The 25,780-nt window shown below is 40.6% G+C and overlaps 1 protein-coding gene and 1 long non-coding RNA gene across 2 annotated transcripts; one reads left to right on the forward strand and one right to left on the reverse strand.

The window, feature by feature from the left end:
- LOC147167490 (uncharacterized) lies at positions 1 to 25,725 on the reverse strand. Its single transcript, XR_015096301.1, has 5 exons — positions 25,296 to 25,725; positions 24,462 to 24,525; positions 6,808 to 6,951; positions 892 to 948; positions 1 to 804 (listed from the first exon to the last, which is right to left on the reverse strand). It is a non-coding gene; the product is annotated as an uncharacterized LOC147167490 (long non-coding RNA).
- On the forward strand, positions 8,922 to 11,396 carry sp7 (Sp7 transcription factor). The gene is made up of 2 exons (XM_086087301.1): positions 8,922 to 9,001; positions 10,026 to 11,396. The coding sequence occupies exons 1-2, from the start codon at positions 8,966 to 8,968 to the stop codon at positions 11,349 to 11,351; spliced, it is 1,362 nt and encodes a 453-aa protein (XP_085943427.1). The 5' UTR covers positions 8,922 to 8,965; the 3' UTR covers positions 11,352 to 11,396.
- Positions 25,726 to 25,780: the final 55 nt, after the last annotated feature.

A 25,780-nucleotide genomic window follows, 5' to 3' on the forward strand; every position in this document is an offset into this window, starting at 1 on the left:
TTGGAAAACATTGAACAATATCGGTGAAATAATACAAATGGGTTCTTTTAACTGCACATGAAGTTCTCTCGAATAAAAATGAAAATGCTATTAGTCATCTCAGCAGAAGAGGACATTGGCTGACGTTTTCAGATCTCTGAGGAGGGAGATGAGATTGGTGGAAAAGATCGTTATATTTTTAAGGGATCGGACGATCACCGATCTTTCAAAATTAAGGAAATCGGGGCCGCCAATCGATCGGTTCACCCTTAAAGTAAATATTTGTTTACTAGCGCGAACTAAGAGTGTCGCTAATTTACATAACAATCCATAAAGTGTAGCCAATTTACATAATACCTCCCACCTTATCGATTTCGAGTTGACTTGGAAGCTAAGAACCAACATTTTCATGCGACAGGCGGCCTACCCGGAAAGAATAATGTCAAAGCCAAAAGGTAAGCAGAGCTGCAGTGTTGTGAATTTGTCAACATGGTAAGAGGGTATTTGCATTTGGTGATGTCTAATGCATGCGCCACATACGTGGAATTCCCCATGGATAAATATCAACGTATTATTTTCTATTCCATTCAAACCAATGCGATGAAAAAACGAGCGAATGAAAATGCCTCGTAATATGATGAAGTGCAATTCTAACATGACACAAATCAAGACAAGGAAACATACACGTGTCTCTCCCGTTTAACTCGCAGATGAGTTATGGTCGCCCACAGGACCCCCCCGCCGCACTCAGCTTCACGAGCTACACTGACTTGACTACTCATGTGGTGGTTTTCTTGTCTTAGCGAGTGCAGCCCACCGAGTTTACTGTCAAAGGGAACAATTATTGTCATTTTGATATTATTATTCTCAGGCCCCCAAAAGAGACGTTTAAAAAAGTGTGTGCAGTGTTACCTGTGTCATCGTGTAAAACACAGGTGTCCAAAGTCTTGTATTCGGGACGGTAGCACACTGCAAAGGAGGAAAGAAAATCAAAGGTTATGGAGATAATATTTTTGGAGTCATAATTTCTGGTATTTTTAGGATTGTATGATATAAATTTTAGGGGTGAAAAAATGTTTGTCGTAATTAATCGCATGACTTCAATAGTTAACTCACGATTAATCACAATTTTCATATCTTCTAAATGTACAATACAATATTATTATTGTTATTATATAATACACTTTCATGCTCTTGTTAACATAAAAGTGAAAAAAAATATTAAATAGAAATATGGCTGCATCTTTTAGTCATTGATACAGTAAATTTATAATGACTCATAAAAGTGAGTTAAAGTTAAAAAACGAGTGTGATATTGATTTGTGTTGAGGTTATATTTCTGCCACTAGATGGCAGAATTTTATTTGTAAGACGTTGGTGACATTTTTCTTCATATTAAGAGCTATCTATTCTTTAACATGAAGTAACTTGTGAAATGATGCACATTTTTAAAATTGTAAAACACAACTTGACCCCAGTCTCCACGAATATGCATTATTACAAAATGTATTACAGCTTAATTTTGACGTGAACATGTCTGCTGCGTTGCGACTGGAATCCCCCCAGTACAGGTTTTCCAAGTAAGGGGCGGTCCTTAATCGCGCGTTAAAAAAAAATTGTGCCGTTAAGGAACTTCAAATTAACTCAGAATTAACGCACTAATTTTGATACACCTAATTCATTTAGAAAATCATTAAAATTTTGAGGGTGGGCATTTACAATATGTCCAAACGGCGTGAGGTTCGTGCCTCAAAGTCTGCCGTACATTTAAGTGGCTTTGATAAGTTGACACACTCCTACAGTATTTCTCAAGAAAAAAAACGCTTTTTCACTTTATTATGTTATAGTTGGCTCGTACCTTCATTGGGAAGATGTATGGCACCGAGCCTCGGCTGCTGCTGTAAGGTTCGGGCTTTCCATTTTTGGGTTTGTTTTCTTTTACTTTAAACAAGGCCCGTTTCAGTTCGATTGTTTAGACAATTGCTGGGGTATAATATTTCTGCCATGTAAAAATATTACACAAGAAGGAGCCAAGTGGATGGTATAAAACACAAGTCACTCATTCATTCATCTAGAAAAAGTACCCAGAAACCAGTCCAACACATATCCCACCCCCCCCACCCCCCCCTGGCACAGTCATTTCACACAGTCCAAATAAAGATATAGTTTGTCATTGCACCACCCTGAACCATTGACGCCTGCTGGGGGTCATTTACTGTAGGTGGCCACAGGTCTCGGTGACACGCAGCCAGATTACAGGCCAGGGCGGCGACTTGTGTACAGAGAGAAAGCTGCGGACTGCCACTTGTCTGGGAGCACTTGAACGGGTCCTTCTCTCGAGAATTTTGTAGGAGTATGTCCGGGAAATCCTCATGACAGTCGCTGGTGAGCTGGAGCCTATCACAGTTAACTTTTGACCACCCAATCAACCACACAGCACATCCGTCCATCCATGTTCTTTATCACTGAGTGACACTGAAGCAACCCCCTTTGCTCCCAGCTGTTTTACTGGATTTTTACTGATTTTGCAAAAGCCCACTGAATATTGTGTTCTATTGCTATAAAAACATGGAATCTACCAAAAGAAAGAACAGAGTCCCTTCTTTCATCAGGAAAAAAAAAGTAGGTTTCTATCTGTTTGTTTTGCAGCAATTAGCATTAGAATATAGCTCAATTTCATCACAAATCTGTTTAAAACAGTGGGGAAAAGAGCTTTTTACAACATGGCCCTGATTGATCTCTTACACTCTGCTGCCACCTGTTGGCCACGTTTTTTTTTTTTTTTTGTAATAACAACCATTGCTTTAAACGACCTCTTCAGTTCAGAGGCTGCATCAAAGCCTCATGTATGCTCTAGAGTAAAATTAAAAAGATGGTCTTTTTTTAACTAGACGTCCCCTTTTAATAGTCACTCTGAGGGCCAGTCAGAGACTGTGGGTGGGCTGCATGTGGCCCCCGGGCAGTACTTTGCCCAGACCTGATGAAATGTCTCCTTAAAAACATGACATGTCCACACAAATGTTGAAGTTTTGAAAAACCCTCCGGGGCAAAAAAGGAAAAAAAGCTACTACATAAAGAAAATAGCCATGTTCATGTGGACATGGCATTAGTCCAATGCCTGAGACTTAATACCGTTGGAAACCGACAAAGGGGATTTTAGTCTACATCTTAATGGAAGTCGTCTCTCCATTTGCATTGTGGCGTTCGGAAAAATCTGCAGGCACCGAAGCGTTACGTGCCTACCGCCATGTCTGCTGACTGAAAATGTTCTGTCCACCGGTTACCATGCAGCCTATTGGCGGTCGCATTACTCAAAACCGCCATCTTTGCCCCGAAGCGGAGAAGCGGAACACTCAGGAAGGCCAGGTGTTTTTTTGTTTTATTTCATCAAAAACCAACGTCCTCACGTCTCATGTTTAAATCCCCCCCACCCCCCCCCCCCCAAAAAAAAAACAGGCAAACGTGACTCAGATGTGAAGCCACAATCAACAGCATGGATGCATCTACAAATGGAACCCACCACTCCGTCTCACAACCAAACCCCCCCACCCCCCCCTGTCTGTCCGTCTATACACCCCACATCGCATGCACGCACGCACATTTCTCTCACTCGCTCTCATTTTCCGTTGACAAGCGCTCTCAATCTTTGACCACACGGCCTGGAAAAATAGCACAGAGTCATGCTGCAAGGCAAGTCTATCCCTGACCCTGATTCCCTCTCACCACATTTCCATCAAGCAAAGAAGTCAAACACATCTAATCATAATGACCCCCCCCCCCCCGCCACCCCCCACCGTCATAGTATTATGAACATTGTTAATTTTCTGAGGCCTGACAGTGGATTGGATTCACGGCAAGATATTCCATCGATCAGTCACTGCGCACTTTTGGCGGCACGACGACTCCATAGATGAACAGCGAAGGACACGCGGATGAGACGCACGAAGAGAGCGGACGCCAATTAACCTCTTCCGAGAAGTGCGCTATAAACAAGCATGCGATGTAAATCAATGTGCCAAAAACTCTCCGGGACTATTTTCGGAGGAGAAGTCTGCTGGCTGGATGGCCTTGCTGAGGAAGTCGAGATGCATGCAGAACTGGCGAGCGGTCCTCGGAATGTCCTCTCGAAAAAATCGAGCCGATAAAAAAAACAAAAACAACTTTTAAAGTGGCTGATAAATACATCAAGCGATTCAAATGCAAGGGAAACATTCTATTTCATATTTGTGTGTTCTGGTCTAATGAGAAGTACGAATTGCGACCAGCCCAGGGTGCTTCCAATTTACCAGTGACTGCAAAAAGGACAGTAGAAAATTTAAGAAAAAAATAAAGAGTAAATTAAGAGAACTATTACATCAAATAAGCAAAATTATCTGCTAACAGAACAAGAAAATTTGACTTCAATATATATACCTGTAAGATTTAAAAAAATAAGAAAATAATATTTTTAGACTAAAAACAAGTAATATTGAAAAAAAAATTCAAGCTGTAATATATACAACTATTTTCTTAAAACGCGTACATCTTCATTTACAGTTGGCCAACTTAGCCTTAGTGTCAAGCAAGGAGGAAACAGGCTCTGTTTTCATTGTCTTTGGTATGACACAGCCAGGGATTGAACCCGCAACCTCCCAGTCTGAGAGGAGACACTCTACCACTAGACCACTGAGCTGGTAGCACATTTACTGTACAGAGGAAAAACGATCTTTGTGAATATAACGAAACGAGCCACAATGATTTTTTACAAGGAAAAAAATGCTTACAATAAAAAGCTATATTGCACTTTTGTGTGATTGTTTTCACACTTTTTATTTTTCCATTTATCTTATTACTAGATGACGCAAATTACTCTTGATTGAAACCCCAGTTCAAGGCCGTTGATGTTGGTTAGTCATCTTCAAATGTGGAAAATTTTAGTTTTAAGCCTCATAGTACTTAAAACTGCTATTAACACCTCAATGCCAAAACGGCTTCATCAAATAAGATAACTAAGTAATAAGTATCTTAAAATAAGCAGAATGATCTTGTCTGACAATTTTACTTTAAGTAAAAATAACTTTTCCAAAGCAAAATAAGCAAATTTAGGTTACATTTAAGAAATGATATCATACGTAAGATTTCACTTTTTGCAGTGTAATGATGGCAAGCGCTATAAAAAATGGAGTGATGGATGTCTAAAACGAACTAAGAGGCTACAAGTTTGGTGAATTGGAAGATTGGAAGGTATGGATGTATTTTCAATGACTCGTAATGGGGGGAGTTTCTCATTTTAAATGGTCGATAATCTCTCATGACATTTATTAGCATAGAACCCTGTCGTGCTTTCACTGATATTAGCCTCTCATGGGTGAGGTTTTGCACAGGACGCCATTCAAGGAGGGAAAGGTAGTTGTCAAAACAAAATGTCATCACTGCATCAGATTTCATGTTTAAAAAACTGAGCTGCAACTTGGAACTGCAGCAGGGGAAAGCCTTCTAAAAGGCCTGTTAAGAGCTTTACGCATTTCCCTAATTACACCTCTCGCTTGCCCTCGTTTTGATGGCAGCTATAAACGGGGAACACGCCAAAGATTCAGGGCATGCCGATCCTTGTAAAGCTAGGGCGAAGCGGCTCTTTGCCGTTTTAGCCTCACCTGCCCTGTCATTTTTACTTGTATGTAAAAATTAAACATTAACGTTAAGGAAAGGGGAGACTTTTTTTTTTCTTCTTTTTTTTTAATGACTGCAACCTGTAGCGGGCATCATGCCAAATTAGACGGGTTGGAAATCCCTCAAGAGTGCGTTTGGAGATTTGATAAGCTTTTGTAATGCATCAGATGAGTTGATGTGGGGCCACTTGATCAACGTTTTTAATTGGCTGGTGAATATGTACTATATGCGGCCAGAATATCTATCAGTTAGCTACCAATATGTATTAGAAGCTCAGCAAAACGAAATTGCAAAATCCCACTCTATAGGACAACCTCCTTCGGACAGGCATTCTCTTCTAAGAGTTGCGAACTGTCCAATTAACTCATTCACTGCCATTGGCGGCTATAGACGTCAAAAATTCATTTGAACTATTTCTATTAGTTTAACATTTTTTCCCACTTTAGTTTTAACAAGAGTATGAAAGCCTAGAATTGTTTTTATTGTATTAGAACAGATATAAAATTTGTAATTAATCGTGAGTTAACTAGTGAAGTCATGCGATTAACTACGATTAAAAAATCTTTAAAAAAATTATTTAAAAAATATATATATAAAAAAATAAAAATAAAAGATTATTAAAAATTAGGTGCATCAGGCGATTACAATTTGTAATCGTAATTAATTGCATGACTTCACTAGTTAACTCATGATTAATCACAAATTTTATATCTGTTCTAAATAAACAAAAAAATAATCTCTAGGTTTTCATACTCTTGTTAACAAAAATGGGGGGGGGGGGAATGTTAAACTAATAGAAATAGTTCAAATGAATTTTTGACGTCGAAGTAAATAAAATAAATTGAGATGCTCAACATCACAAGGTTACAGGAAAAAGTTAAAATGTTAAAAGGTATTTTATTAAATTAAAAATAAGTCCAACAAAACTTAAAAGTCACAAGGTATCACAATTTATATTTTGAAGTTTAGGTTTTTTTTATCGATTTTTTTTTCTTTAAATATGTTTAACTGCTTAACATATGTTGACCAACAGCATACTGAACTTGTTTAAACGTATTTCACAAGCACAAGGTTGTGCGCCCGCCGTCCGTCCCTTCCTTCCATTTGACCCACAGTGGAAACATTTTGGACATCCCTGGTGCAGACGGATGGACGGATGGATTGACAGACAGCACTTGCCTTTGTTCTCCCACTTGCAGCCTTTCTTGGAATGGGAAAATAAAAGCGACGGAGGTTAGCCGGAGAGCAGACTCCCAAATATAGCCGCTGTGTTCTTGTGAGGGCCAGACTCTCCCCAACGACAAGCCCAGCTCCAAGCGTGCCCTGTAATTGAGGAGAAAATAAGGACAGAAATTATATGTTTATTTTTGACAACAATTTTAATCTTCTGTGCTCGCCTTCACGAAAAAATGAGACGCCCACAAGAAGGCGATGAGAATCTGTCTTTCTGACTCAAAGTGGAGAGAGATTTTTTTTGTCCGTTTTTTGACCAACACATGAAATAAGGCAAACAAACATAGATTCCCAGCTGGGAAAATAACAATATGCTTGTATGCCTGTCCTTTTTTTTCAAACACATTAAACGGACAACGTGAGCTTTAATGGAAAATAGAAACAAGCACAGTGAAGAATGTGACTGCAAGTTTCAACTGATATTTGAGCAGTGAACTCGGTTGATGGCAAGGAAATGTCCATATTGTTCTCTGCCCAAACACATTTTAGACCTGTACCACAGGTGTCAAACTTAAAGCCACATCATTTTTTTTGTGGTGCAGCAAATAAAGTATATACTATATTTTTCTTACAAATTGATTTGCTCTTTTCAATTTGGCAGAAAATCTGAACCAAAAGACTTCACTTTTTACACGTACCACAAACCTTTTTTTCCCTTCTAAACACAAATTGAACAGGTTTCCTGTAATTTCTGGATTCAAACTCAATTTATAGTTAAAAATATATAATAATGATACGTGTATATATGCAACAATATGATGCGATGATACATGTACAGTGCACTAAATCATTTTCACAGTAATAACGCACCATTCAGGGGAAACAGTGACTACGATGTGGCCCACGATAAAAATGAGTTTGACAACTCATACTTACCAGGGACTCGTTCAACTCACTCGGCTGGCCCAACCAGGCTACTAGTACAAATTGATCATAGGGGCTGGGCAATATAAACGGTATATTCAATATAAGCTATACATTTTGCCGAAGGTAGAGATTTTGTCTCTACCGTCTTACCGGGTTAGCGCATGTTGATGACGTCATTGATATGGCGGCAATTTTTTTTCTCCTTTGATCTGTATTTGTTTATGCTGTCTTGAGTGATTGTTTCAAACGATATTGATATTGTATTGATTGTCTTTTGATGTTGATATTTGAGAAAGTTGTGTTGTCTGTTTGCAAAAAGAAAGGAAGAAAGAAAGAAAGAAAGAAAGAAAGAAAGAAAGAAAGAAAGAAAGAAAGAAAGAAAGAAAGAAAGAAAGAAAGAAAGAAAGAAAGAAAGAAAGAAAGAAAAAGTCATTATATGGCGCATGTTGATGACATCATATCTGTGTCCCGGCCTTGAAAAAGTTGGCACGAAAACCCATTTATCGCTGTTTGATTTCTTCAAGCAACAATATCCTCAAAAGTTGCACACAAGCTGAACGAGGACACGAGCAAACTATTCTTTACCAACAAAGCCAGAGAGATATTTCCATGAGTTGCCGATTCAGCTTTACAACAGTTCATTCGTCATTTGTTCCCTTTTATCATCAGTCACCCCCCCCCCTCCCCCCTGTTATAAATTACTTTTATGCGATGTGATAATCCACCCCTTATTTTAACGACTCGATCTTGTTTTTCCTCGCCTGTCTGAGCCGCTCGGTCCAAGCGAGCCGTCAAGTCAAAACTTCCAGTGAGAGAACTCTTGAAACCAGAATAATAAAATCTAGACTCAAAACCACACGCGAGACTCGCTCATTCATCTCAATGGGAAAACTGTGCTCGATAATACCGGATAAAGGACGCTCCTGACTATCTACAGAACTGGATGTCCACATGGTGATTGATGAGAAACCCATTCATGCGTCTGTGTTTGGGAAGGCGGGATCGTGCGCTCGCGTCCACCAATCCGCATCCATTTCCCTTCATCCCCCCCTACCTCAAGCTCAGCCTCTTCCACGAGAGCCCCAAGCCTGTAATTAGGAGAGAAGGGGGGGGGGGGGAGGGGGGCGGGCTCACGGAGACTCAAAACACTTCCACGCGTTGCTTCCTAACTTCTTCCAAACTGTCCCGGGACTCTGAGCTGCCTCTCCAGTTTCCTCTCGGATTTTGTTTCTCAGGGATGGCCGCATCTATTCTGGAGGTAGGGAATTTCATTGTAAGTATGGAGCGCTTTTTTTGTCCTTTTTCAATTTGATGTCAATGTTGTTGATACTTTTGGGAAGCCAAGTGCTTGTATGTCCCTTTTACGACTCTCAGTTATAGTAGAGTACAATTTATTGTAATGAGGAGCAACAGCACATGATACAAGACAGCATTCGTATTATACTTCATTAAAATTAGTTGTTGTTTTTTTTTGCTACATACAACGCTGCTGACTATTCTTACAGCTGTTCACATTAACTTCTGATTATATGCAAGCGTGTCATTCACATCGATATATATTTACATACTTTATGTTATATGTACAGCCGCCACAAAATAATCTACACTCTAAAAACAGTTGGGTCAAAAATAACCGAATAATTTGACCCAACTTTGAGTCAAGAAATGGGTTTTTCAGTGTAAAACAATTGGTCACATCCTCTACTTGGGTCAAAAAATTGGGTCATTTTGTATAAAAACAACAAATTGACCCATAAAGTGGTTCGGTCCATTTTTGATCCATAATTGGGTTACTTTTGACCCAACTGCTTTTAGAGTGTATGCAGCAAAAAAACTTTGTATGCCTCAAAAAAAATTCTGAATAAGAAGATGGGAGTGAAATTAACTCTTAATTGATGTTAATTTCCGACTGAAATGTGAACATGAATAGCAACAAGAATAGTCAGAAGCAGTTTGCGTAACGAAAACTATAAGAATATTTTTTATAAGAAGTTGAGAATGATTTAACTCCATATTTAGATGAAGTGAATGGTTAGCTCAAATCTTCCAATATGATTAATACAAAATGTATTTTATTGCAAACAAACATGAGGTTTTAAGTCAAAATTACAACAACAGAAAAACATTTTAAAAAACCTAAAGGTGCAGTGCGTGACCTCCACAAGCATAAACACGTGCCGCCTGCCATCGCCTTGAGCCAGCGGTGGCGTCGGGGCATACGTTTTGTATTAGAGTTGACACTGACAGAAGCTGCACGAGTCAGACACACGCAGTCTCATGTTGTTCCTCCTCCCTAGGAAGAAGCGCGCTATGGCTCCAGTCCTCTGGCTATGTTAACTGCTACCTGTAACAAGTTTGGCAGCACCAGCCCAGCGAGGGACTCAGCGACACCCGGCAAGAACGGCGGCACGATTCCACTAAAGAAGCCCTACAACATGGCCTCCGACCTCCAGACGGCCAAGAACGCGCGCACCGCCGACGGCAGCGGCCTGGCGGACTCCTACAGCGGCTCCTTCACCACAGCCGGAGGCGGCGGACTGCTCACCCCGACCGGAAGCCCCCCTCCTACGACCGGAGGCTACGCCACAGAGTACAACCCTTTCTCCCACTCGTTCCAAACGTCCGTCTCCCAGGACCCATCCCTGTTAGTGTCCAAAACACACGCTACGGCAGACTGCCTCACCAGCGTCTACACCTCGCTGGACATGACGCACCCTTACGGCTCGTGGTACAAAGCGGGTATCCATCCCGGCATTACGGCCGCCCCGGCCAACGCCGCGTCGTCTTGGTGGGACGTCCATCCCAACTCCAACTGGCTGTCGGCCACCCAGCCTCAGTCGGACGGGGGCATCCAGGCATCTCTGCAGCCCGTGGCGCCGCAGGCTTCCCTTAGCCCCCAGCTGCCGAGTTACAGCACCGATTTTACCACCTTGAACCCGGCTCCCTACCCTTCCGTGGGACTGGGATCATCCTCGCATCTCCTCCAGCCGTCCCAGCACATGCTGCCCCAGGACATGTACAAGCCCAAGCCAGTGCAAAGCGGAGGGCTAATGGAGAGTCCGATGGGCCTGAAGCCAGCCAGGGGATCAGGGGGCTACAGCGCAGGTTCGACACCCTCAAGGTCCTCGTGCGACTGCCCCAACTGCCAGGAGTTGGAGCGACTGGGGGCCTCGGCCGCATCCCTTAGGAAGAAGCCGGTGCACAGCTGCCACATCCCGGGCTGCGGGAAGGTGTACGGCAAGGCGTCCCACCTCAAGGCCCACCTGCGCTGGCACACCGGCGAGAGGCCCTTCGTGTGCAACTGGCTCTTCTGCGGCAAGCGCTTCACCCGCTCAGACGAACTGGAGCGCCACGTGCGCACCCACACGCGGGAGAAGAAATTCACGTGCCTGCTGTGTAACAAGCGCTTCACGCGTAGCGACCACCTCTCCAAGCACCAGAAGACCCACGCCGAGTCTGCGCTGCAGGCGAAAACCGCCGCCGCCGCCGAGGGTGACGTGGACCACCGGAGCGAGGAGACGGCGGATATCAACGCTGCCAACGGAGAGCCAATTGCCAATGGAGACGAGAAGACGGGGGTGCCCACCGGAGTGGAGAACAGCAGCGGACTTTTGGAGATCTGAAATCTAGATTTCATCCAGATTTTTTTTTTTTTACAATTTTTTTTTAGAAACACGCCAAAGACATCAACGCAATAAATGACTGCCGTGCATTTGGCACCTGGGCCTTCAGGACTTACCTGGCTTAATCCAGCAGTTTTGAATCAATATCTAATAACGTGACAAAACATCACAACTTTAAATCAACTGCATCATACCAGAGATGCTGATTATTAAATCGCCACAGACAGGTTTAGCTCGTCAAAGTTGGCTGTAACAAGTTTTGTTGATGCGCTTGTGAGAATGATTTTAAAATTTGATTGGTTAAAGAAACGGATTTATTTCTGATATAGTGAGTTAAAGGCAAGGCAAACATTTGCTGTACGTACAATAGTATGTTCTAAACACGGTATTTGATTAAACATTGCTCTTGTGGAATATGATTAAGCAGCAAAATCCACCCGATTGTTCTCATCTCAGGGGGCGGCCATTTTGCCACTTACTGACATCGCAGTTGCTCAGGGCTCAGGTTGGTAACGCCCAATCGTGGCTCATCTTGTTTGGTCACGTGATGTTCACAACCTGAGCCGTGATGGGTCGTTACCTGAGCCCTGAGCAGGTGATGCTATTGTCAGTCACAAACAAGATGGATACAAATTCATCGATTTTGCTCGTGAGCTGCACAGAAAACATATTGTAAAAAAAAAAGAAAAAAAGGTTTTGTTTAACTTCCTGTTAAGTTACATCGGCCATCACTACTGATTCTGAACTCCCTAAGCTAATTAGACTGACAAGATGCTAAAATATGATTGTCTTAAAAAAAAAAAAAAATCTAGCATCTACATACGTGTACTAGAAGCAGTGCAGATTATCGGTTGTTAAATGTAGGTCAGTGCTTCTGAAAGTGTTTCGGCCTTGACCACCTACCACGACAATCATCATTTCATTTCCCCTTGCCGAGCATCTCCGTGTAAATACAAGCAAACGCAAGAACAAACAACAAAAGCATGCGCGCAGAAGAACAATGAAGGCTCACACGTACGTCCACGTTTCTGAAGCCAGCATGCATTTTTTTTTTTTTTTTTTGCCTTTCAAATGAGCGCAACCACTGAGGAAATTGAATCTGCACAGGCAGAGGGAAAAGCAGCTCGGAAGCCACAAGACGAGCCGTTTGAGAGCGAGACGTTTTGGTTAGGATGGCGAGCTTTTTGAACGGAGCCTTCCGCACAGATCTCATTCGCAGCTGTACTTTGATACTTCAGTCGTCGCTCTTCTTGAAACAATCAACGCGCAGCGGGACTTGACACTCCTCGTTGCCAAAAAAGATTGCCGTCGTGCCAAAAAAAGGCTTTTCCGGCGCTTGCTGGCGTGTGTAATTTAAATTCCTATTTACATGAATAATCTAATTTATGTCTTAAATTATGAACATTGCCGGTTGCGTTGCACCTTTTGCGGGGAAACGTAACGCCGGCGAGGATTGCAAGATGAATTGAAGGCAGCCAAATATAAAATGAAATGCCTTAATTTAAGACTATTTATTAGCTATAACAAGGAAGTTAAAGATGTATTTAAAGATCTTGACATTGACTATTTCTATGTATGTATTCTTTGTATTGTGAAGTCTTCCACACAAATGATGAATTAAGGGCTACACGCTATATATTTTCAACAATGTATAGATGTTTTTAGCTGTGTTTATTTTCTATGTTGTGTTTTTCATTGAAAGAAACTGTAACCTTCCTAATGAAGCCTCGCGGCTTCGGTCAAAAGAAAATGCACAGTGAGCGCCGTTGGAACTTTCGGTGTTTGCTTTTTGGGATGTGAAATAAGGAAATATTGTACATAGTGAAGGGCATGTATGGCGATGTGTGACAATTATGGTGCTTCAAAAAAAAAAAAAAAAGTAAAGATATTTCAAAGCATTTTTCTTTGCTGACTGCGTCGTTTTGACTTCCTTTCTTGTTTCCACCGCACCTGCTTTCATTGTCACTTGTAGGACAAAGCTCTTAGCACCGCACAAAGACCTGCACTGTAGTTAACAACAATTGCACCACTCTTGAGATTAAGAGGCGTAATTATTAGTCTGTGTAAAAAAAAACAAAAAAAAAAACAGAAGGTGGGAGGATTAGGACTGAGGGCAAGTGGTTGCATTGTTCGTGTGCTCTAACAAAAAGGGGCAATTACTCGAGAGCAGGATGCGGGATGACAGATGTGATGTGCAGATACGGGTGAAGTCAGGGTAACGTGCTATAAAATATCTACAATTTGACCCCATGAAGCTGCCGTAGCTGCGGCAGTTTTATATCGCAAAGGCAATAAATGCTTGAGGTGGGGGCGGCGCTGGGCGTTTTAATAGCGATAACCCCACTTGGTGACTCAATGAGGTCTGTGGGTCAAAAAATAGTATCTGGATTTGCACTGCATTTGCGAGTGTTTAGTTACTATACACGTACATTTACTTAACTGTCTATTTGCATGAATTCTCATATGACACCGATTCAATATTAATTGAGTTGATATTCACATAAGCTCTAATCAACAAATCGCATTACATTCAGTTTAGTTGGCCTGAACTGACTTTTAAAAATATATATATTTTAATGGTCTGTGCACTTATAACCTATTTTTGTACCATATTTATGATTTATACAAAAGGTTAGCGTTTCAATTGTCTGGTTTTCTTCGGGCAGCATAGTGAAGTACTGGTTGAAATTGTTACTGGGTTAAAAAAAATAAAAATAAAAAAAAAATAAAAAGAAGGAAAAAAAAAAAATTTGTTATTGGGTTCTGTGAATCCAAATGATTTATAAAAGATACAAATATTTACTATTAACATAATTCCGTCAGAAGACATCCGTTACTCTGTTTCGTGGGGTTTGGCTACGCTTCATGTCCATGAAATTGGAATTCCGCTGTTACCTGATCGATCGGCGTATTGTGATGACGCCAGCTCACATCGACAGGGTATATCCAGTTGTGCGTTTATGCCGCAGTTGAATTGCCAGATGTTCGATGCATATCCGATTTTCGTTCACATTTGGGAGAGGCCCGATTTGAAGCTGTGGACATCCAGTTCCTTGACTTTTTTGTTTTTAGGGAATGGACGGGTACCAATACCAGGTATTGGTATCGGGCCTATACCAGGCCTTATTTCAAGGTATTGGTACGCACGACTCGCGTCATCCTCTTATGAGCGTTTTACGATCAGGAACTGGAAATTTGAAGAATTTCATGCAATTTTAAAGGAAAATTCTATATTAGTATGTAGGTCTTTCTTTAAAATGAGCTGTCATTGTTATTTGGGGGGAAATTGTATGTATCAAAATTACTAGTGGCATTGATACTTAGTGACTATTAACTCATTCACTGCCATTGACGACTATAGACGTCAAAAATTCATGTGAACTATTTCTATTAGTTTAACATGTTTTTTCCATTTCATTTAATTTTTTTATGAAAACCTAGATTTTTTTATTGTATATTTAAAACAGATATAAAATTATAATGCGAATAATTACGATTAAACGGCCCTTAATTTTATTTTATTTTTTTAATTAGGCCTTTTTAATTGTAATCAATCACATGACTTCACAACGATTAATTACAAATTTTATATCTGTTCTAAATTTACAATATTTTTTTTTCTAGGTTTTCATACTCTTGTTAGCTAAAGTGGAAAAAATGTAAACTAATAGAAATAGTACAAATGAATTTTTGACGTCTATAGTCGTCAATGGCAGTGAAAATTCATACTAGTATCAGTCTGAAAAAAAATGTCCATGACACATTTGCAAACTGTGACCCATGGGAGCAAAAAAAAAAGAAGAAAATAAAAGAAACAATTATTGGAAGCGTGTCATTTGAACCATGTAGTGTAGACCCAGCCTTGCGTTAACAGGTAAGATTCCAAACATAAAATCATTCACCCCTGCTTGTACTAATGTCTTTTTTATTCTGTTGCAATAGGAAACATTGTCATTTTCCTTTTACAGTGAACCCCCACCCAGAAGCCACCGACTCGCCCGTTGTAACATTTACACTTAGCAGACTGCATGGTTCCAATTTGGGGCTTCTAATGAGCTGTAGTTGAGGTCAATTTATATAAAACGTCCCGAGGCCGACTCTGTCATCAGGGAGCGCCGTGTTTATGGAGGTCTGAAGTGGGCGCATGGTTGAATCCGCAGAAGAAAAGGCAAGCGGGAGGGGGTGGGGGGGATTGAGGATGGCTCGGTCTTGGGTGTGTCAGGCCAAAGAGTGGGGGTTTTGACAAGATGGTCAGCACCGCAGGTATTTTTTGACATTTTTAAAACATGCGCTTCCCCTCGACAGTGGCGGTGGTGGCGGCCTGAGCTTTATTTTTACTCGTTTTATTTAAAACGGCCAGGAAACATTAAGTGTAAACCATAAGGAGGAAAATAATCACGCCGGGACACACAAAGGCAAAACCACAAGATGGACGCTCTTTCCATATGTTTGAGCCACAAGTGCACTTCCGCTCCATTTCATTTAAAAATAAAACAGAGTTGTAAAGGAACTAACAACACATTATGTCATTAGATCCCAGGAACACCTGTTAAACGGGTTAACGTTTCATTTATTTTCAAAACACTCCGTTTAGTCTTGACACCTAAAGACTTTCATGAGCACCTACCTATCAACAAAATGGAGTTACGCTGGAAATAGCAGCATGTGTCAAAATAAATGACTTGAAGAGCTGAAATGCCGGCTAACACAAAAACATGCCTCCTGAGGTTATTTTACTTCATTATAAACAGTGATATATAACTTAATAACTAACATTATTACAGCAGTACCACAGAGCGTGTTTTATGCCTAATTCTAACATTTGACTTGTCATATTGACTTTGTCATGGTAAATGTAATACTTATTGGTTAAGTTCTCCATTGTAGAATTTGGTGGTTGTGGTCATGCTTGCATGACTCTGTGAAATTGTACTGCGATTGTGCAGCCAAAATGGGCACTGTAGTCCAAGACGGATTGAATAAGCAATAAAGTGTCCTACATGCCAGCAATATCACATTTTTGCTAAGAATGAGCACCAAAAAAAAAAAAAAAAATCATTAGTTGGTTGATTGTAGTAGTTTGCTGGCATGAAAACACAAAAAACAGTTGGGTCAAAAATAACCCAATTATGGATAACAAAAATGGACCGATTCACTTTGTGGGTTGTTTTACGCAAAATGACCCAATTTTTTGGACCCAAGTAAACAATCTGAATTTTACGCTGAAAGACCCATTTCTTGACTCAAGGTTGGGTCAAATCGACCCAAGTAGAGGATCAGTCCGTTTTTGACCCATTGTTGGGTTATTTTTGACCCAACACTTTTTAGAGTGTGGAGTTTCTCATACATTTATTTTGTGAATCTCTATACTTTATCATACAAGTATGCCCCTGTACAAATAATGTTTAATAATTGTTTTTAAGCAATGCCATGACATACTTTTTGTCAGGATAAAGTCCAATATTAAAGAATTTTGATTTTAAAAAAAACCTCATGTGCATTTTTCCCCTTTGGTTGAATAAAGCAGTGTCCACATCTGAACCCATTTCTAAAATGTGAGCCGCTTACTGATCTTATAGTGGGAGTATCTCCTCGACATTCACAAGTCTCCTCTGCAAACAAGTTGCCGGTTGTAGTTCCAAGACTGACCTGTGAGAGGCAGTATGGGGGCACAGGACATCCAGACTACTGGAAAATGCAAAGAAGAAGAGAGTGCAGTAGTAGAAGAAGAACTTGATCCGATTGTTGATATGTGCTAACCCCGTTGTAGAGCCACGGTGATTAACTCATTCACTGCCATTGACAGCTATAGACGTCAAAAATTCATTCGAACTATTTCTATTAGTTTAACATTTTTTTCCCATTTTTGTTAACAAGAGTATGAAAACCTAGAGATTTTTTTTTTTTTACATTTAGAACAGATATAAAATTTGTGATTAATCGTGAGTTAACTAGTGAAGTCATGCGATTAATTACGATTAAAAATTGTAATTGCCTGACGCCCCTCATTTTTAGTAATCTTTTCTTTAAAAAAAAGTATTTTAAAAAAATATATAAAAAAATAAAATAAAAGATTATTAAAAATTAGGTGCATCAGGCGATTAAACTTTGTAATTGATCGCATGACTTCACTAGTTAACTCATGATTAATCACAAATTTGATATCTGTTCTAAATGTACAAAAAAAAATTAAGATTTTTAAAAAGAAAAAGATTATTAAAAATTAGGGCCATCAGGTGATTACAATTTGTCATCGTAAATTAATAAAAAATTCTAGGTTTTCATACTCTTGTTAACAAAAATGGAAAAAAATGTTAAACTAATAGAAATAGTTCAAATGAATTTTTGACGTCTCGCTGTCAATTTCAGTGAACGATTAAAAAAAAAACATCTTCTTATCATGCTTATTTGTTTGGATGTTCACCCAATGATTAACTCCGAAGGGGGGAAATGTCAGCTTTTAAGTCTTGAACAACAAATTGATAATGGATGTCCTTCTCCCTCCTGTTATTTGGTCTGAATAGCGGAGTTACAGAATGCTGCGTGTGCTCTCATAGCCACAGGCACGGGTGCACACCGCTCCCCCCTGGCCACGCAAAGTCGGGGGTTTAGAGGTTAGTAGCAGGACAAAAGCACAGGTGTCTGCAGGTGTGAGCGCAACTCTGCGGCAAAACGCTGGAATGTCGGCATGCCCTCGGGGCTCGGCGGCGAGGCCGTAAGTTACAACAAGATAAGACTGCCCAGCAAAGGGGAAATGTAATGTGACCCCGGGCCCAATATGCGACAGGGCTTTATGAGGAAAACCTCGAAGCGAGAAGAGCAGTAGAAAGGTCAAGCCATGGGAAAAAGTATCCTTTGTTTGTCATGTATTTATCAAGTGTAGACATCACAGAGGTCGACGAGAAAGGAAACAAACGGCAGTGATGTGAAAAATGGACAATGTCTTCATTGTCTCTCATTTTGTTGGACAATGGTGCTTTGACTTATGAGTGACCCGAATTATGAGCTTTTCTAGATGGGCGCCGTATATATATTTATATTAGGGGTGTTCGATTCGGCAATATATGGCGATATTACAGCACGCAATTCTCGAATCGATTCAATATGCAACCGACTAAATTTCATGTCAATTTGAATAACAAAATTCTCGGTCGCACGAGATGAGTGAAAAGTAATGGCGGAACGAAGGAGCAGGTAACAGTCAGTGGCGAAGAGAAGATGCTTTAGAAATGAAGATGATAAGTAAACGCACAAAATTCTTGATAAATAAATAAATAAATAAATAAATAAATAAATAAATAAAAGTCTCCTAAGGTTTGACAAATCCTCACGTGTCCCGGGCTGAATCAGTAGTACATCATCAGAAAACACCAACAAAAAAACAATCATTTATCATAAAGCTTTTTATATCTACATATAAATCATTTAGTTTAATATGGGTGTGCACCACCAATCATTAAGTGCTGCTCACATTTTCGACACTAATCATACACATGTAACCACTTTTTTTTTCTTTTTTTTTTACACTAAAGCCGCCTTTAAAGTTGAAAAGGGAGCTACTCCCTCACTGCCCATTGCACCAAACGCGACACTAAACAAGGCCATTTCGCTTATAAGAGGCTGTGGGAGGCTTGCGGGCGACTCTGCTCCCCTTTAAAAGATAATGCGCTCCCCGTTTAATGGCCTCCGGATGACAAATTACTTCCAGGGAGTAAAAATTAAGCGAAGGAAATTGCAACATGTGACACGACATGAGACATGCAGCCCATGTTGAACATCCATAATTTAATTAGAGGCAGCAGGAGCATGTTTGCCAATGAGCCGTGATCCATCCATGAGTAATATAAATGTGATGACAAATATTCGTTTAGAATGCTATTTTATCGTCTATAATTGGTACTTTGGGCTCCTTTTTTGGCCATAACAGTATTTCTTGTGAATCACAGGATGTTAATGAAACCACTCATTAATATCATAATTTACGTTTTGGGGGAAAGGCATGAACTTGGATCAAAGTTCTATGAGGAAAACAGTGACACCGAGTCGAAAAGGCGGCTAGAAATGTTGAATTTAAAACACTTTTTTTGTCATGTATCAACTGCATAGAAATGTCAGTTAAGTTAAGCCTCACATTGCATTTAAATGTCTTACATTAGTTCATCATTTCTTTATCTCTATTCATAATGTTTATTTATTCTATATACACCCCCCCCCCTTCTCTCCCCTCCTCTCTTCCCTCCCTCATGGTTGGAAAAACACTTAAGAACGTTTTTGGACCATTCTGACTTAATATCCTTACAGCACGGCTATAAAATGTTCTTTCCTTTGCAACAAAAAAAAAAAAGTACTATCTTGACTAGATTCTGAGTGACATGCAGCCTAAAACGGCTCTTGTTTTCTTTCTTACGCTCAAGCCGCAAAATACTTCCGTGGAACATTTCAAGAGAGAGGATTTAAGAGGAGGAGGGCTGATGGATGAAGAAATATAAAGAAAAAAAGGACAGAAACTTTTGACGCGTGAAGTGCAGACTGTTTAAAAGGTATGTTCAAATGCCAGTTTTTTTTTGTGCTTAAAAATGAAGAGACCAAGATAAATCATTTTAAATTTGACATCATAAATGTGAATTGCCTTTACAATTCAAGTGACAATTAGTCACAATGGAGGAAATTATGAACGGTTGGAAAATAGCATTCAATGTCAGCACAAAACCTTGAAAACATTGGAAAAGCCTACTAGAACAGCTCAACTTTATTTGGTGTTAATCAAAGGCACTTTAAATGGCAAGTGTTTGTTGACTCCCGTTTAAAGCTGCGATATGGAACTTTTTTCCCCAAAATATCTTTACATCTTTATCTTTTTATTTGACCATTTATTCTAATTAGTAGATTAACACCTTAGCTGTTCACAATGGGCACTCCTGCAAGCCTCTGACCAATAGTTTTCAGAGTGGGTCCGGGTTCGAATTTTCCGCGCCCTGTCCTGCAAATGTAACGCACCGTAATGTGCGCGGTGTGTGTATGTGAAGAAGGCTATGCGGAGTTTAATTTTTTTGTCAGCAGGTGGCAGTAGCCATTTGAAATTGAATATTCTACGTTCAGTAGCTTTAACGTGCTTCAATGTGATTGGTTAATTCAGCCACATACTAAGAGATTGACACTCTCAAGAATATGTTTTATTCCCCCCCCCCCCCCCCCCAATTGAGTTGTACAGGTTTAAGGTCACACTAAGGGTGGGAAAAGTTATTTATTTTTTATCACGGTCTCACTTTTATATCACAAAAACCTGGCATTTGAACAGGGGTGTGTAGACTTTTGATATCCACTGTATGTGCATAATCTAATTTACTTTGAACTTTTCTACTTTTGATGTTCTCTTATTTGCACTGCAGCTAGAAATGAGCTACAATGATATAATCTGGCACGGAGCATCCTCTACTCTCAGGCTCGGTGTTTTCTATACATGGTCCCTGACAAAATAAACTAAATAAAAGTAAACTAACTAAATAAAAAGAGCAACAACAGAATGGCGGTTTGAAGCAATTAGAAGCAGAGAAAGAGAGAGGAGAAAAAAAAAAAGTGACAGCGAGAGAGTTAAATTCTGGAACGGGAGCAGCGCGGTTGGAAGCGGGAGCGGGGAGTCGGGCTTGGCAGGGTTTTGGTGGAGAGCAGTGTGGTGGTTCTGAAGTCCTCCAGCGCGAGGAGGCGCCAGTGTGTCCGGCGGGGGCCCGGACCATGAGCAGCCTCAACCCCCCTGAGCCACGGCCGCAACCTCCTCAAACCCCCCCCCGCCGGTCGTCCCCCTTCCACCACCGGACCCTGCCACCAAACCCCTCCAACCCCCGAAGCCACTGACAGCCTGCGCTTCACTATGTTTATTTAATATTCGCAAGAAATTGAAATATCTTTTGCGGCTTACACGCACACAATTACATGCCACTCACCAGTACGTACGCGCACACACACACACACAAGTGACACACACAGCCGCCCTTGCATATATAAATAAATAAGGTCGGGTAATAACGTTCTCTTGATCTGTGGCCAAGAATAGAATTGGAGAAAATCCTTTTTCAAATGGAGGAGGAGGGACATGTCTGACACTGCATGTTGCCTCAGCAAGCGCTACGTCTCGTTCCAAAGAATATTCCCTGGCATGCACCAACGCTGAAACCGAAGTTTTCCGGCTTTTTCCCCCCTTGTGTCACTGTTCTGTATAAAGGACACAGGCGTGGAATGGGGAGCGCCCCAGTATTCCACTTTCGAGGTACGGTGACCAAGCCTCCCCAAAGTCACAGCAGACATTTAATCAACTGATCGTGAGATGTTTTGTTGCTGTTAGAAAGCGCGCACGTTTGCAACAATATCCCACCTATGTGTTTAAAAAGCAAGGGCATATGACCTCATTCGCTCCCAGCCATTTTCACTGAAGCAACCCCCTTCGCTCCCGGCTGCTTTACTGTACTTTGCTTTCAAGGTCCACAGAAAATTATATTGCTGTAAAAACACGGAACATACCAAAAGAAAGATTAGAGTCTCGTCTTTCGTCATAAAAAAAAAGTAGATTTGTATCTGTTTCCGTTTTGCGGCAATTAGCATTAGAATATAGCTACGTAACATCGTTATTCACAAACCTGTTGAAAACACCGGAAAAAGAGCTTGTTGCAACATGGCCCTGGCTCATCTCTTATACTCTGCTGCCACCCGCTCGTCGTTTTTGTAATAACTACAATTGCTTTAAGCCGCCTCTTCATGTCAGAAACTGTATCAAAGCCTTCTGTATGTGCTAGCATTTAAAATTAAAATTAAAAAAAAACGTAAAAATAGGTTTTTGAGAGTGCAAAACAAAATATTAAAAACTATGCATTGCTTCACATTTGATTCTATGTTAGCTTAGCCATTTAAAGATTTAACAAGTACTAGTTTTAATACAATTAAGACTGCCGGTGATTATTCCACCCCGATTTTGTGGCGCCCCCTGAAGGCCACAGCAACCTTAACTTCTGTGCTGTGCAAACTACACTCAACAAAAACATAAACGCAAGTCGGGTTAGGGGTTCTCTGGGGACCCAGAAATTTTTGAGTCCCCAAATTGCCCCCCCCCCCCCCAATAAAACAAAATTGCACTTTTCAGAGTGGCCTTTTATTCGCACACCTGTGCACTAATCATGGCGTCTTAATATGGCCTGTGAGGTGGGATGGATTATCTCGGCAAAGGAGAAGTGCTCACTATCACAGATTTAGACAAAAAAAAGATTTAAAGAAATGGTTTTATTGTGTAAGTGGAAGAAGTTTTAGATCTTTGAGTTCATCTCACAAAAAATAGGAGAAAAAAACAAAAGTGTCGCATTTATATTTTTGGTGGAAATATGAACTAATCCGAGGTTCTGTTGTATAGCTAGCCATGTTAAGTGCCCATGTTAATGCCATTGCACAAATTCATTTTATGAATTTGCAAAACGGAAATGTGCATATAAATTGTGAAAATGAAGAAACGTGCATGTTTATCTTCCTCTGAATGCTAGCACGCGTGTGTGCTACTGCGCACATCCCCGTTGCGACTATGATCATTAACAAAGCAATTCCTTCAGACACAAATCCCTTAAACAGCCTTGGTTTTGGGGGGTTTGACCCCCCCCCCCCCCCTCCCTGCCCCCCAAACAGCCACCAACCACCGCCGCTGCCAAAAATAATACGGGAGCGCCACTCGAACCCCGAGCCTCGCCACAAGCGCAGCTAGGCCGCAAGAGAGGGATCAAAACACACACAAAAAAGGAAACGCATCATATTGAGGAAGGGAAGGGGGCGGTAGGGGGGGGGAGGGGCGGGGGCCATATCTGCTGATGATTTTGGCAACAAAAGGAAGCAGACGTACTTGTGCAGCAACCCGAGGCGAGCTGGAGGAAAAGTGTGTTTGCGGACACGCGCGTGCATTCTGGATGAGGCATAACGTAACAGCGAGACAAGCATTTATTCCTGATCTCATTCCGTCGATGATCTAACCGCCGACCCAATAAAAACATGAGCGGGCCAGCAAATTAAGCCTCGGTGAAACATGAGCGTACAAGGCGAACGATTAGCACAAAGGATAAATAACGAGCGGTTTGTCTCCCGTAAGGGCTGCCGGTTTTCACGGCTGCTTCGCTTTTGGTGTTGCGCTTGGCAGAGCGTGTGTGGCGCGCCGACGCCGACGGATAAAGCCGTCAGAAAGCACAGCGCCGTTTCGACGGTGTCGCGGGATTAATTTGCCTGAACCGCAGGAGTAAAGACGGAAAAGCGGAAAATTTTCAGCTGAGATATTTCATGGAAATGCTGCTACAACAGTTGGGCCCGAGCCGGCAAACTTGTGGGAATTTTTGTGGGGGACCTCGGCACTGACAAACACGTCCAAAGTACCAAAAATTGAAAGGGGAAAATAATACAGCACTTGAAGATTTGTGTATATAATCAATAAATCAGCTCCTGCTTGCTCAAATTACAAGATACTAGATTTTGAACAAGAAACACAAAATGGCTTTGAATCCACAATTTAGTGCACACGCCATTCCCGCTGACACACAGAAAGAGACAATCGGCCAATCGGCGGAGGGAAGCGTGGCTAGCTCCGCCTTTTTAGTGGCATTGGTAATCCAGTGTTAAAAGTGACCTGTGGAAACAGAAGTTAAGAAATACTACAAAATGATTTTCTTGATTATAATAAGATCGTTTTTAAGGTAAATTTGTTTGTTTGTGTTTTACTTCTGCAGTTTAAAGTGTATCCCTGCTGACATGAATTGCTATGCTAACGCTAACAACATGGCTTTGAACGGAGAGGCGCTATCTTACAAAAGTAGTCAACATTGCCCACTTTACTACTTAAAAAAATAATAATCACAAAACAGACAACACAACGTTGGCGTCGGGCGGAAAACTTGCATTGTACCTTTAAAAGTCACTTTTTAGGAGACCACAAAAACGACATGTTTGTTCAATCATTAAAATGACATCATCAAAGAGAGCACTTCAACACTTTAGTCTGGTCAATTATTTGTAAAAAATATATAATAATAATAATACACACACGTGTGGACTGACCAATAGTATAGATTTTTGAAAAAAATATATGAAACTTACCAAATTGTGACTTCGATAAGCAGAATCATTTTCACATTATTTTCTGTATGACACAAAGGAAGTTCTGTAGGAAAAAAAAGAAAGGACCGTGAGAAAACTGAAGGGGTGCGACGTTAATCTTCAACGTGGTTTATATGTGATTAACTTGTTGAACATTTAAAATGTGAATTTATTCAGGATCATATTTACGTAGCTCTTTTGACAAAAGGGAAGTTAATGCAAGTTAACACTTGGAAGAAAGTTAGCTAGTGATTTTTTTTGTATCATGAGCAATAACTAAAAAAATTTAAATAAATAATGACCTTGGAGAAGTAATTTAAATTACACAGCCTCTTGCACAATCAATTACGGTGCACATAACACAAACACATTAACATTCAAAAGAAGAGCAATGGAACAGTGATTTTCAAAGTGTAGTTCCGGGCTCCCTCTTGTGGTACGTGACTTAGAAAAATAAATCGCTGAAAAGTTCACACTGTGCATACTGTTTCAGTGGCTTAAACTGTTTGTTTTTTTAAATACAATATAGTACATGCATGAAGTAGAGTTCGTTTATATTTAGTATTTTAGATAGGCTACATCTGCATAGAACAGTCTGTTTTCAAACATTCATTTTGATACGTATAAAACATTTGAATTGAATCATTGTTGAACTGCATTTTTTAATTTCACTATATTTAAGTGCAATGTTAATGTCCACGCTGTGCATCAGTTTACAGTCGCGTGCAAGAATATTCATTTAAAGGGGAAATAAAACATCTGCCTGGTTTTCTGTTAAATTCTTGGGCCTACTACTACGCTTCCGTATTATAATGTTGGTTATTATTGTGTTACCTGGAGAGCCAAATATGGTTTGAGGTGGTACTTAGTGTGAAAAGCTTGAGAGCCACTGAAGAGTCTTCAAAGAACTGATTAAACTGATTTCTGGAACGTAGTACTTGGGAGGCTAGAGCAAGACGAGAAGACACGGGGAGAAAATGCAAACCTCACACAGAACAACTGAAGACAAGATTCGAACCCCCCTTAGAACTCCAAGGCAGAAGACATGCTTGCTTGCTATTCAGCCAGCATCCATCTGTCCGCGCTACCTTCTGTAAATATAATAAATGTCGCCCTCTTCTGGATCGATGGGAACCATGGCCACATCCAATTATGTCCCCAATCTACTGAATAATAATTACTCGAATGTATTGAACGGGGAAAACAATAAAAAAAATAATAATAATTGTGCTAAGTTTTGCACAAAAACAAAAGTCACGCTAGGGCTCACCTTCCGTCACCTCTCGCGAGAAGCCCCCGTGAGCAAAACAAAAAAAACA

This window comes from Leptonotus elevatus, chromosome 10, assembly GCF_054856555.1.
Source record: "Leptonotus elevatus isolate MCC_2025b chromosome 10, RoL_Lele_1.0, whole genome shotgun sequence".
Lineage (NCBI taxonomy): Eukaryota > Metazoa > Chordata > Actinopteri > Syngnathiformes > Syngnathidae > Leptonotus > Leptonotus elevatus.

Excerpts from the sequence above, each read along its gene's own strand:
- sp7 (XM_086087301.1), top strand. The coding sequence starts at position 8,966 with ATGGCCGCATCTATTCTGGAGGTAGGGAATTTCATT. Across the intron at positions 9,002-10,025 it reads TGGAGGTAGGGAATTTCATT|GAAGAAGCGCGCTATGGCTC; the intron begins GTAAGTATGGAG and ends CCTCCTCCCTAG.